This window comes from Homarus americanus, unplaced genomic scaffold (genome assembly GCF_018991925.1).
Source record: "Homarus americanus isolate GMGI-L3 unplaced genomic scaffold, GMGI_Hamer_2.0 scaffold20465, whole genome shotgun sequence".
Lineage (NCBI taxonomy): Eukaryota > Metazoa > Arthropoda > Malacostraca > Decapoda > Nephropidae > Homarus > Homarus americanus.
In genome coordinates this window covers 8,669,490-8,681,900 of record NW_024756914.1, presented here as the reverse complement: position 1 = coordinate 8,681,900, position 12,411 = coordinate 8,669,490, and the positions used below count along the sequence as shown (strand labels likewise).

The following is a 12,411-nucleotide window of genomic DNA, read 5'->3' as shown; positions in this document are numbered from 1 at the left end:
ACCTAGGTTGTTATCCCCGTGGAAATATCACGTTTGGATGCCTGGTTGCAACAAGAGCAATCCAGGCTGGCCTATCAAACCTACAGCAAATGGTTAATTAATTCACGCTTACAGAGTTCTCCTGCACGACACCCGTCTACTGTGACCGTGATCGACACGAGACTAAGTGTGTTAACCTAGGTTTGTTATCCCCGTGGAAATATCACGTGTGGAAGCCTGGTTGCGACAAAAGCAATCCAGGCTGGTCTATTGCACCTAAATGGTTAATTCAAGTCACGCTTACCAGTTCTCCTTGCCGCGACAACCGTCTACCGTGACTCAGTGACGCGAGACTATGTGTGGTAAACCAAGAGTACCTTTTGTTGTTATGGCCGTGGAAGGTCGACACGAGACTAAGCGTGTTAACCTAGGTTGTTATCCCCGTGGAAATATCACGTGTGGAAGCCTGGTTGCGACAAAAGCAATCCAGGCTGGTCTATTGCACCTAAATGGTTAATTCAAGTCACGCTTACAGAGTTCTCCTGCACGACACCATGTGTGGTAACCCAAGAGTACTTTTTGTTGCTGTGGCCCGTGGAAAGAAGTCCTTGTGCGGAAGCCTGGTTGCAACAAAAGCAATCCAGGCTGGCAGTAAATGTATCACTTGAAGAATTAAGGCTCTGTTAAGTTATACCCATAGTAGAGTAATCACATGTGTCCCCAAGTTAAAATTCTCTTTTAGAAGATTAATTTTATTACAGCGTGAACGTGAGTGAATCATATATCCATGCAAATTGTAAATCATTGTATGGAAGCTTGACAAATAAATGTAAGTGCAATTATCTGCCCGTATCTGTGATCCTATCTTATTATTACTAAAGGTAATGACTGATTGGTTATGACAAAGTATAACCAGTAACTTAGATAGATGTTGAAAATTAAATGAATTCATTAAATCATCATTTATCAAGTATAAATCATGGAATGTCGAGTGGTGGAGTGAACTTCTACGTAGATACGCCATAATCTCCTGTAAGTAATCAGTGTGAAGGTATCGGACTCTACGGTAAGAAATAAGAAATACGACATATTATTATCTTTATATAATCCACTCCTTCACCACCGATTCATTTTGGTGGACTGATTCACACCAAAACCATGACACCATCACTACCCCCAGGGGGTTACTTGCACCACCACCATCTGACAGCCACTAGCATCCCCAAGTGGCCACTAGCACCTCGAAAGTGGTTACTAGCATGCTCAGGTGGCCACTAGCACCGAAAAATGGCCACTTGCACTCCCCAGACGGCCATTAGCACCCCCAGGAATCCAATAGCACCTCCATATGGCAACCAGCACTCCCCAGGCGGCCACTAGCATCCACAGTCACCCACTAGCACTTCCGAGTGCCACTAGCACCTCGCACGACCATTAGCCCAACTACTCAGAAGGGGTCACTAGCACTCCCTAGGTCGCCACTAGCCACCGCACGTGGCCACTAGCACTCCCGGGTGTTTACTAGCACACCCAAGTGGCCACTAGCACCCCAGGTGGACGCTAGCACCCGAGATGGCAACTAGCTCTCTTCAGGCGGCCACTAGCACTCCTTGGTGGCCACTTGTATCCCCAGGTGCCCAATAGTACCCATAGGTGACTTCTAGTACTTTCCTGGTGGCCACTAGCATTCTTCAAGCTGCCACTAGCACTCTCCAGGTGGCCAATAACATCATCAGGTAGCCAACAGCACTCCCAGATGGCTACTAGCACCCCAGGCGCTTACTACCAGTCTTCAGCTGGACACTAGCACTCCCCTAGTAGTCACTAGCACCCCTAAGTTGCCACTAGCACCCCAGGTGGTCACTAGTACCCCAGGTGGCCACTAATACCTCCAGGTAACCACTAGCACTCCTCAGGTGGCCATTAGAACCCCCAGGTAGCCACTAGCACTTTCCAGGTGGCCATTAGTACACCCAGGTGGCCACTAACACTCTCCAGGTGGCCACTAGCACCCTCAGGTAGTCAATTGGATCCCCTGGAGTTCAATAGCACCCCGGGCGCCCAATAGCACCCTAGTTGGCCGCTAGCACTCTTCAGGCAGCCAAAAGCATCACCACCTTTTCCATGCGGCCACTAGCACTCCCCAGGCAACCAATAGTATCCCCAGGAGCCCACTAGCATCCCTTGGCGACCTCTAGTACCCATTGGCGGCTACTAGCACTCCCAGGCAGCCACTAGCTAACCTCAGTATAAGTACTCTGGTCAAAAAGTGGAAATTTAGATAACTAGTAGTCCTGATAGTGAGTGAGTCAGTTAATTAATTATCAAAAACTCAAACTGTAATGATAATTAAGGTAATTAAAACAAATGTACCAGTGATCCTTAATTAGCATGTTGAGAACTAACTATACTGAGATAATTAACCAAGTTAATTTTCGGCCTATAAAAACTGCAAGAATTTTTCGGTCCAGAAAATTAATTTTAATGAAAATCTCAGTATAAGAACTGTTTGATGTGCTCATGAAGGATCTGTAGTCAGAAAGTAAAATTTTAACAATTAATAGTGTGCTAATAGTGATCCATTTCTTGGCTTAAAACTTCTCCCCAAGGGGTAGCGCTAGCCACCTCTGGATCCTCCACCATCAGGTCGAGGATAGATTAGGTTAGTTTGGCTTGAATAAGTGCTTAGGGTGCAACAGATTACTAAAGACTTATCATTTATCATAGTGGGTAACACGAGAATTTCCTGTTCATTTTTCTCTTCACTTTTTTTCTTCGGGTTTTAGGTTGTGTTGGGTTCAGTTAGGTTAGTGTTAGAAATGTAATCATCGTGAAATTAATGATTACCCACCCACCCGCGTCACCACTGCCTCTTCCTTTGTCCTTGTCTTGTGCAGGGAGAATAAGTATAGAGGCTGCGTCAAGTGTTGAAGAGGTGCAGATTGTGCCACGTCATCTTGTGTCCACTTTTGATGTCCACCGCGGGATTGAAAATTGAAGGAAGCGATTGATTTTATCTTAAAGTGTAGTTCACTATAAGCTGGGGTGGTAGATATTCAGGTAAAATAAGCTGGGTTTGATTAATCTTCAGACGATCCTAATTATCTCACACAAAACATTTTATCTGCCACAAATTCATGTCAAAATTATCGTGTTTACTAGATTTAAGAACACACACACACACACACACACACACAAACACACACACACACACGAAAAGCCTGACAGATAGATGAAATATGAGCTCTTTATTCCACACTAGTGATAACAAAAGTAAATACGAATGAAAAAGGAAAAAAAAACACACAAAAATAATTACATTCTGTGGGTGATATTTACACTGGCTTAGACCAACACTTGTGCCTGCTGTTGTGTACTAGTGTTTAGTGGTGGTAGTAGTGGCTCTGTTACCTAAACCTTTTATGGACTACGACAATGGAAGGAATGTTAATAGTAGTTGTTGTAGTCGTGGTGGTGGTAGTAGTGGTGGTGGTGGTAGTAGTAGTATTGGTGGTGGTAGTAGTGGTGGTGGTGGTGGTGGTAGTAGTAGTAGTTAGTGGTGGTAGTAGTAGTAGTAGCAGTAGTAGTAGTAGGTCGGCTTTGCTCTGCCTCAGGGGAACGAGAGCATCGGCTACAAAGCAGACAACGGTTGCAGATATTGACTATGAGGCAACAGTCACTGAATGCCGCATAGATCTGAAGCTCAACTAACTCAACACAGCTAGGATAACTACTTATGTATTAGGATATTTAATATTAAGGTAATAAAATGGTGGCGAAGGTGTGGCTATTGGGGGAGGCTGGAGGCCATATAGAAAAAAAAGTAGTACATAGTAGTAATAGTAGAAGTGGTTATGGTGGTAGTTTTATTATTATTATTAATATTATTATTAATAATAATAATAATAATAATAATAATAATAATAATAATAATAATAATAATAATAATAATAACAATAGTATCACTAGCTATAGTTGTAATAGCAATAGTAATAGTAATAATAATAGTAGTAATAGTATTAGTAATAGCAATAGCAATAGTAGTAATAGCAATAATAGTAATAACAATTTATAATAACAATATTAATAACAATAATATTAATAATAACAGTAGCAATAGCATTAGTAATAGTAGTAACAGTAATAGCAATAGTAGCACTAGCAATAATAGTAATAGTAAAATCAGTAATAGTAATCGCATTAATTATAATAATAATCGTAATAGTAGTCATAATAATAGCAATAGTAGTAATAGTAATAGTAAAAGTAGTAAGGGCAATTGTAATAGTTGTTCTAACAAGTAACCAACAGTTGGAATAGTAATAGTAATTGTGGTTGTTAAAGTTATCAGGGTTCTTATTATTGCTATTGTTATTTTGTTCTTATTTTTGTTGTTGTTGTTGTTGTTGTTGTTGTGCTTGCTGTTTTAATTGTTGTAGTTGCAGATGTATTTTGGTAACTAATTATTATTGTTGTTAATGTTGTAGTTGTTAGTGTGGTTGTTCCTGTTGTTGTTTTTGTTAATATTGTTGTTTAATGGTGTTGTTGATGTTGTGGTGGTGTTATTGTAGTTGTCTTTGTTATTATTATATTGTTGTTGTTATTAGTACTTTGTTTATATACGGAGGTGAGCGTTTAGTCCCGTATTAATCACGAGATGTTATTGTTATTGTTGTTATTTATTTACCTTATTGTTATTACTGTTGAGGTGGTTGTTTTTGTTGTTACTGTAGTTAGTGTTCTTTTGTTGTTATTGTTGATTTTGTTATTGTTGCTGGTGATGACCTTGGTGTTGTTGTTGTGGCTGTTGTTGTTGTTGTTGCTGTGGCTGTTGTTGTTGTTGCCGTCACCTTTGTTAATGTGTCACCTGTACCACAGTCACTATTTAAATTTCCCGTACCTTTACTTTATACCTTATCCTGTAACTGTACTCGTATTGATGTTACAGAATAAACTTTAGGTTACAGCAAGTATAATGTTATTAATGGTTACCGTAACAAGGTAACACTGGGTACGGCAACAGAATTAACCTATCTACCTTATTTTCCTAATGGCCACCGTTAGAGGTGGCCACGCCGAGTGAAGAAGGCCAGTGGCCTGTGTAGGTTCCCTCCATTGTTCTTGATAGTTTTGTCTAGGACTATTTTGAAGCCCTGTACAGTACTGTTCTTGATTCCACAGCTTGAGCTGGTAGACCGTACCATAGGTCTGCCAGCATCTGTGAGAAGTTTTTCCTTATGTTCATTCTGTATGATAACTTGGCGAGCTTGTAATTATGTCCCCTCGTGTTGGTGGTGCGTGATATAACTTGGCGAGCTTGTAATTATGTCCCCTCGTGTTGGTGGTGAGTAACATAACTTGGCGAGCTTGTAATTATGTCCCCTCGTGTTGGTGGTGCGTGATATAACTTGGCGAGCTTGTAATTATGTCCCCTCGTGTTGGTGGTGAGTAACATAACTTGGCGAGCTTGTAATTATGTCCCCTCGTGTTGGTGGTGCGTGATATAACTTGGCGAGCTTGTAATTATGTCCCCTCGTGTTGGTGGTGAGTAACATAACTTGGCGAGCTTGTAATTATGTCCCCTCGTGTTGGTGGTGCGTGATATAACTTGGCGAGCTTGTAATTATGTCCCCTCGTGTTGGTGGTGAGTAACATAACTTGGCGAGCTTGTAATTATGTCCCCCCGTGTTGGTGCTGCATGATATAACTTGGCGAGCTTATAATTATGTCCCCTCATGTTGGTGGGGCGCAAGACCACAAAAAATGTTCCGGGGTTCATGTTGAATGTCTCTATGAGATCCGCTCTGTTATGTCTTGTCTGTAGGGTTGGTAGTCCTAAGGTCCTCAGTCTACTTGGGTAATAATCACCTTAGTAGCTCTGTGTTGTACCTTTTCTAGGGATGTTAGGTCTTTCTGGAGGTAGTGTTTCCATACCTGTATACAGTGATTTAGACTGAGAGGTACGTGAGATTTATAAATTTGAAGGAACGCTTAACAATTCCTTAATTGGTAACACTGTAACAGGTACACCACTACCACAGGTGTAACACTACAACAGCTACACCACCACCACAGGTATAACACTACAATAGGTACACCATTACCACAGGTGTAACACTACAACAGCTACACCATTACCACAGGTGTAACACTACAACAGGTACACCATTACCACAGGTGTAACACTACAACAACTACACCACTACCACAGGTATAACACTACAACAGGTACACCATTACCACAGGTGTAATACTACAACAGCTAGTGGCCAGACCTCAACAGGACCATCACCATTAACTGCCGTGCACTAAAGTTCATCTCCTAGACCCCAAGTCACGAGTCACTGGGCTTCACTATCCACGAGTTAAGACCTTACTTATGACGTGTGCTAATGCACTCGGGAGAACTTTAATGTGTAGAAGATATTTGGAAATGAGTCTTTAGATGCTGTCTTGGGCTATTCGTAGTTAAAATGGCTCACTGCTTACCATTATTTGTATACCTACACCGTCTGTGAAAATGCTGAACCAATGTGGACTTGTATGACGATTTTATTGAATTAATATCCATCCAGGTATCTATCTGTTTGTCTTTATAGAAAAAGACAGTCGACACATGCAGACATAATCATGAGTATAATACATTCCTCCGACTTCTTCCTCACTCAGGGGAGAGGACAGCCAGTGGAGCAAGACGAGGGTGATGCATTCTACCAATTGAGTTAAAGACACAACACTTCCCTTCCCTCCCTCTTGATTGACACTTACCACAGTCATGATTGGAGGCGAAGATGGAGTTCCGGGTGAAGGCGAAAAGATGTAAGGGAGGTGTAGGGGAGCCCTTAACGCAGGGTGGTGGGGTGGGGCGTGTGTGAGGGGCGATGGACGGCCCCTACGCGTGGGAGAGGTCAGCAGGGCGGAATCGTCATGGCTGGCCCCGGTTCCTCACCCACAATACACTACAGTCCACTTTACGTTTTTACCCGTGACTGACGCAAGTAAGAATCCCTAGAATCTTTTTGGGAAGGCGTGGGAGGCGCCCCTGGGAAGGTGAGGGTGGGCGTGGTGTGGGCGCGGGACACAGTTATACTCGACGGTGGCACGGGCACGGTAGAGGCGGCACTACAGCCATGGGCACACTGGCACACCCGGCCGGGCCTGTTGGTGCCCCCACGACCGGCACTGCTAACTTTGTTTATATTTAGCGCGCCCTCCACCTTCTCTGGGGAGTCCCGACCCCTCTCAGGTAGCCCTGAGCCCTCTCATGTAGCCCAGAGCCCTCTTAAGTAGCCCCGAACTCTTATGTAGCCCTGCGTCTATTCAGGTAGCCCTGAAAACTCATATGTAATCCCTCAGCCCTCTCATGTAGCCCCTGACCACTCAATGCGTAGTCCTCTTAGTTAGCCCAGAACAATCTTGTTGCCTTCTCATGTAGCCCGAATCCTTCTCACATGGGTGGTAGTGCTAAGACATGTCTATGAAATCTGGATGACTTACATCAAATGATTTTGTACATTAATTACATAGTGACCTCTGGTTTTGTTGAGCGGGTCAATGTTGCTTGGAGAGGCCTAAGTGCTGCGAGTCACAGAGCTTGTTGAAGGCCTCAAGTTTAACTGTGGATACCTTAGGCTCCTCCTTTTACCTGCAACGAGAACCAAAGAAATAATTAGTTCAAACAAGCCTTAGGAATAATTTAGTTTTCACTTAATAAGTAAAATTTTGAAATACAAAAAAGTCAATACAAAGGTCTTAAAACATTTATCTTGCTAATAAACAAGATATTCTTATCATGACAATAAGAGAATATGAAATAAAAAAGGTTAAGACTACCGAAAACTCTAAGAAGACTTACAACAAAGATATTTACAAAACTGTATAAATAGAGACCGAATGTGGAAAGGACCTGTGTGAGTATTTTGACAACGAACTGAAGTTCTCGGGCCAATGTGAGAAGGTAGTTCAGATATCTAGGCGGTCCTTCCCTCGTAACGCTCTTCAAGAGTGAGGTCAAAGACCATCTAAAGATGGTCTTTGGCGAGATGCTTTCCCGTCTGGATACTGGAGTACTCTCTGGTTCCCGAGATATACTAGAGACTGCACTACGACATCACAGTTACCCAGAGAGATTAGAACGCCTGCAACTGCCTAGCTTATACTACAGACGGGCAAGGGGTGACCTAATTGAAGTTTACAAACATCTCAAAGGGTACTATTCCCACGTCAGGCCCCTCATAACACCATATGTGAAGGAGTTACTACACCACGTGAGGCCCCTCATAACACCATCTGTGAGGGAATTTCTACACCACGTGAGGCCCCTCATAACACCATCTGTGAGAATTACTACACCACGTGTGAGGGAATTACTACACCACGTGAGGCCCCTCATAACACCATCTGTGAGGGATTTACACCACGTGACCCCTCATAACACCATCTGTGAGGTGAGGCCCCCATAACACCATCTGTGAGGGAATTACTACACCACGTCAGGCCCCTCATAACACCATCTGTGAGGAATTACTACACACGTGAGGTCCCTCATAACACCATCTGTGAGGGAACTACTACACCACGTGAGGTCCCTCCTAACACCATCTGGGAGGGAGTTACTACACTACGTTTTTGCTGTTCAACACCTACATTAATCTGTATGTTCACTGTATGTTCCTTTACCTTTCTCTAATGAAGGCTTTTGTTAAACCACCAATGTATGTAATAAGTCATTTATGTCCAATGTATATTTTCAGCCTTCGGGCTGCAGAACTTTTTCAATAAACCGTCAATTATTATTATTATTATTATTATTATTATTCAGTCGAGTGTCCATGCCTGGAGCTGGCGGATTCCCGCCCCACCAGGGGTCACAGCTCAATGTTGAAAAAGCCACAAGCCCAGAAAACTGTGAGGGCAAACTTTTTAGGAGTGAGAATTGTGAACTCTTTGAATGATCTTGCGGAGAGTGTTGTGACGGCACCAAGTGTGAGCTCATTCAAGACCAGACTTTACCAAGACTGTGCGCAGGTACAGATACATTCAGGAACTAGTGCATGCCCAATACAGAACTTACCAACAGCGCGTAATAGAGACGTGGCCAACCGTCCAAGCGGCTAATGAGCCGATCATTGGCGAAGAGGATACAAGTAAAATTTTTAATTATACTGTATTATGATACTGGTTTAAACAAACTTTTTGTGGTTATAATTTTTTTACTGCACTTCAAAAACGAAGGTCTTAAAGAGCGTAACAAGGTTAGTAATACACTAACCAGCAACGTTAAAAAAAAAGAGTACCTTTTGTAAACATGAAAAAGTAATTTTACTTTTAAGTAAATATATTTTACTGAAATTATCTTTTAACAATTTTATAAAATTGTTTAGTATAATTGAGTCAAAAAGCTCTAAAATCAATGTAAGGGCGGAAAGATCTTCCTGCTCGTTAACGCTGCTAACTCTCTCGTTTGCTGGTGGGGACGACACTTGGGGTGGTTGGACAGAGGTGAGAAAGGCAGAGACTATCTGGGTCACCGGCAGATTCAACCCAGCCGCCATACAGTCACTATCTAGCTACCCGGCTGTTCGTCAAATTCTGGCTGTGATCTCATCATAGGTCCTGGACTCGTGGGCTGTGTCCTCAGACCTTCACCTATCGACTGTCAATTCTCTGGTCATCTACCACTACCACGACCGTCAATTCATCTCATTCCGTCTGTGCACCGGTGTTCTCCTGCCATTTCAAGAAGTCGCTCGAGTGTGGAGTTGAATGGACGCTTCCCTACCCTGAGTGTGCATCACAGTGTTCCAGAACGTTCCTCCAGGGCCACTGCCGTAGGAAATATCTGTTCATTGTTTGATTCTAGGGTTGTTTGATTCCATTAATTGCTGACTCCCCTTTATTGTTCTATTCTATCAATTGTTGACTCCATTTAATTGTTTGAATCCATTAATTGCTGACTCCCATTAATTGTTTGATTCCTTTAATTGTTTGCTTCCCTTAATTGATTAACTCCATTAACTATTGACTGCATTAATTGTTTGACTCCCGTTGTTGTTTGTTGAGTAGTGTCAGAGTTTTGAGTTATATTTTTGTAGTAAAGAGATGTCAATCTCAAACGGTTGTTTGCTATTCCTCAGAAAACCATGGTCCTTGACTTTCCTTTATTAAGAACCTGATTGGTCTGGTAAGGGAGTTCTCTCCCTAATTCCCAGGCCTTTACAATCAAATTTTGCTTTCGGACAAATTCATTGATAAATTGTCTGAAGAGTAGACTTTGTTGAAGGGCCGTATTTCTTCGTATTTCTTCATCAAGGCTGTGGAAAGACCAAGGTACTTTACCTTAATACTGTTATCACTAAATTAAAACACATACTAAAAACATCTAAAGTAAATTGTTTTAAAATTTTACCTTAAGTCATTAATTTAATATCGGCAACTTTAGTCTAAATTGTCAGATTAAAGTGACCCTCATCCTTGTTGTCACTTGGAGTACAATGAATGAATAAAACAGCCCAAGCAGTATCAAAGTAATAAATGAACCCCATGAATATTGTATGTATAATATGTATAATTAGAGTATTCATGGTACTGTCATGCCGAGGGATAATTTGGTATTACTGAATAATGTTTGTAAACTAGTTGTTATAATTATTTTCTGTCCCAAGCAGCAGTTATTTTGGCAAATTTAGGGAGATTTTCTTGTATATATTGATGTATTACTTATGTAAGATTATTCTAGAATATATTGCATCTTTTTTTATGATATACTTAGGTATTGTAAGCCTAGATCATTCTAGAACGCTCCAGTCGTTACCTGTATATCGATAAAATGCTTGAGGAGTCTGGGCGTCTGACGAGGCGTATATAAACACCCGCGAACGGCATAAAAGTAAGTCAACTGTTGCTGCTCAGAGTGTAAAGTATAACAAGCCTAGTAAGACAACTGAAGATAATTGTTGTGCAAGTATTGTGGAATTGTTGTGATTAATATAAAGTGAAAAGACTTAGGAATTGTACACTGGTGATAAGTCCAGTGTTGTGAAGAATTAGTCACTATTAAAATTGACTACAGTACACAAGTGTGTTTATGTGACCTGGTGGAAATTTACCTGCCTGTTGCTTGTCTGTACACTGAGACCGATCGTCGGGAAATTACCGTACATTGGCGGGACAGCCAGTGGTAATTCAACTACACTTGTTATATCTACTGCTTCTGTACATACGACCTTAGCCTCTGTTAACCAGTAATGGAAGCTGGGTAATCGGTGAAAGGAGGGTTGTAACACTCTCAGGAGTGGGATAGCCTAGCCGTGATATAATAAGCAAGATGGAAGGTGACGGTGTCCAGACCAGAGGCAAGGCCAGGCAAGGGGAGATTTCCATGGCTGATATAATGAAATGCCTACAATCACAACGAGAACAGAAACAACTATTGGAAGAACAGAAGGAGCAAGAAACAAGGTTACACGAAAGCTACAAGAACAACAAGAACAATAGAAACAATTACTGCGAGAACGAGAAGAGCAGAAACATGAAAATGTGCAACTGCAAGGGTAAATTCAGGAACAACTGCACGAACAGAGAAGAACATAAACAACTCCTGCAAGAACAGAGATTGACAAGAAAATTCACGAACGGGATGAGGCTCTGCAAATGATGTGTAACAGGTGGAATGATGCGTTTTATGAGTTGCAAGTTGAAGCGGGTGAAAAATTGAAACAGCACAAACAAACAGTGAGTGGTGAGATGACAGAGGTGCATGAAGAGCTAAAGAAAGTCAGTAGCAGGATGGAAGTTCTGGAGAATTGTCTAACAACAGGATGTCAGCCAAGATCTAGTGACTCCTATAATTGTGATGGTGTGCATGAAACATCGTTTATGCACACTCAGAGTAGAGTGAATAGTGTTGAAAAAGGGAAGTGTTGAGCTGAATTACAGAGCACCTGAGTTCAGACCCAGAGCTACGTCAACTGAAGTGGTGAACTATCCAAGAGAGTCAATGAAGAAGAAACCACAGGTATTCGATGGCAAGGTCTCATGGGAAGCATACCAAACACAGTTTTAGTTACTAGCTGAAAAAAAAACGGGTGGGATGACAAGTAGTGTGCAGTGCATTTAGCTACGAGTGTTAAGGGCACGGCTATGGAGGTTCTCAGCCAGTTGACAGGAGAAGAGCGAAGCAGTTACATGTCACTGGTAAAGGTACCGGAACCAAGGTATGGGACCAAGCACCAAAATGAGGTTTACAGAACCAGATTCCGTACTCATACCCGTAATCGAGGTGAAACACTGCAACAGCTTGCTCAAGACCTGGGATCAGTTTGTGGACGTATTGGACAGCACGCAGCTCAAGATTCAGGTAAAGCAGTCCCAACCTGTAACTACAGGAAGTTTTGGCTAGAGCCCTGGAGTTTGAATCTTACGTGAGGTCAA

The 12,411-nt window shown here is 42.1% G+C and overlaps 1 protein-coding gene across 3 annotated transcripts in view; it reads right to left on the bottom strand.

The window, feature by feature from the left end:
* LOC121857104 overlaps nucleotides 1-7,131 on the bottom strand; it is an 86,577-nt gene extending 79,446 nt beyond the window's left edge. For all 3 annotated transcript variants that reach the window (XM_042352979.1, XM_042352980.1, XM_042352981.1), the window contains exon 1: nucleotides 6,748-7,131. In XM_042352979.1, the coding sequence (XP_042208913.1) occupies nucleotides 6,748-6,756 (9 nt within the window). In that variant the 5' untranslated portion in view covers nucleotides 6,757-7,131. The remainder of the gene's footprint in view (nucleotides 1-6,747) is intronic.
* Nucleotides 7,132-12,411: the final 5,280 nt, after the last annotated feature.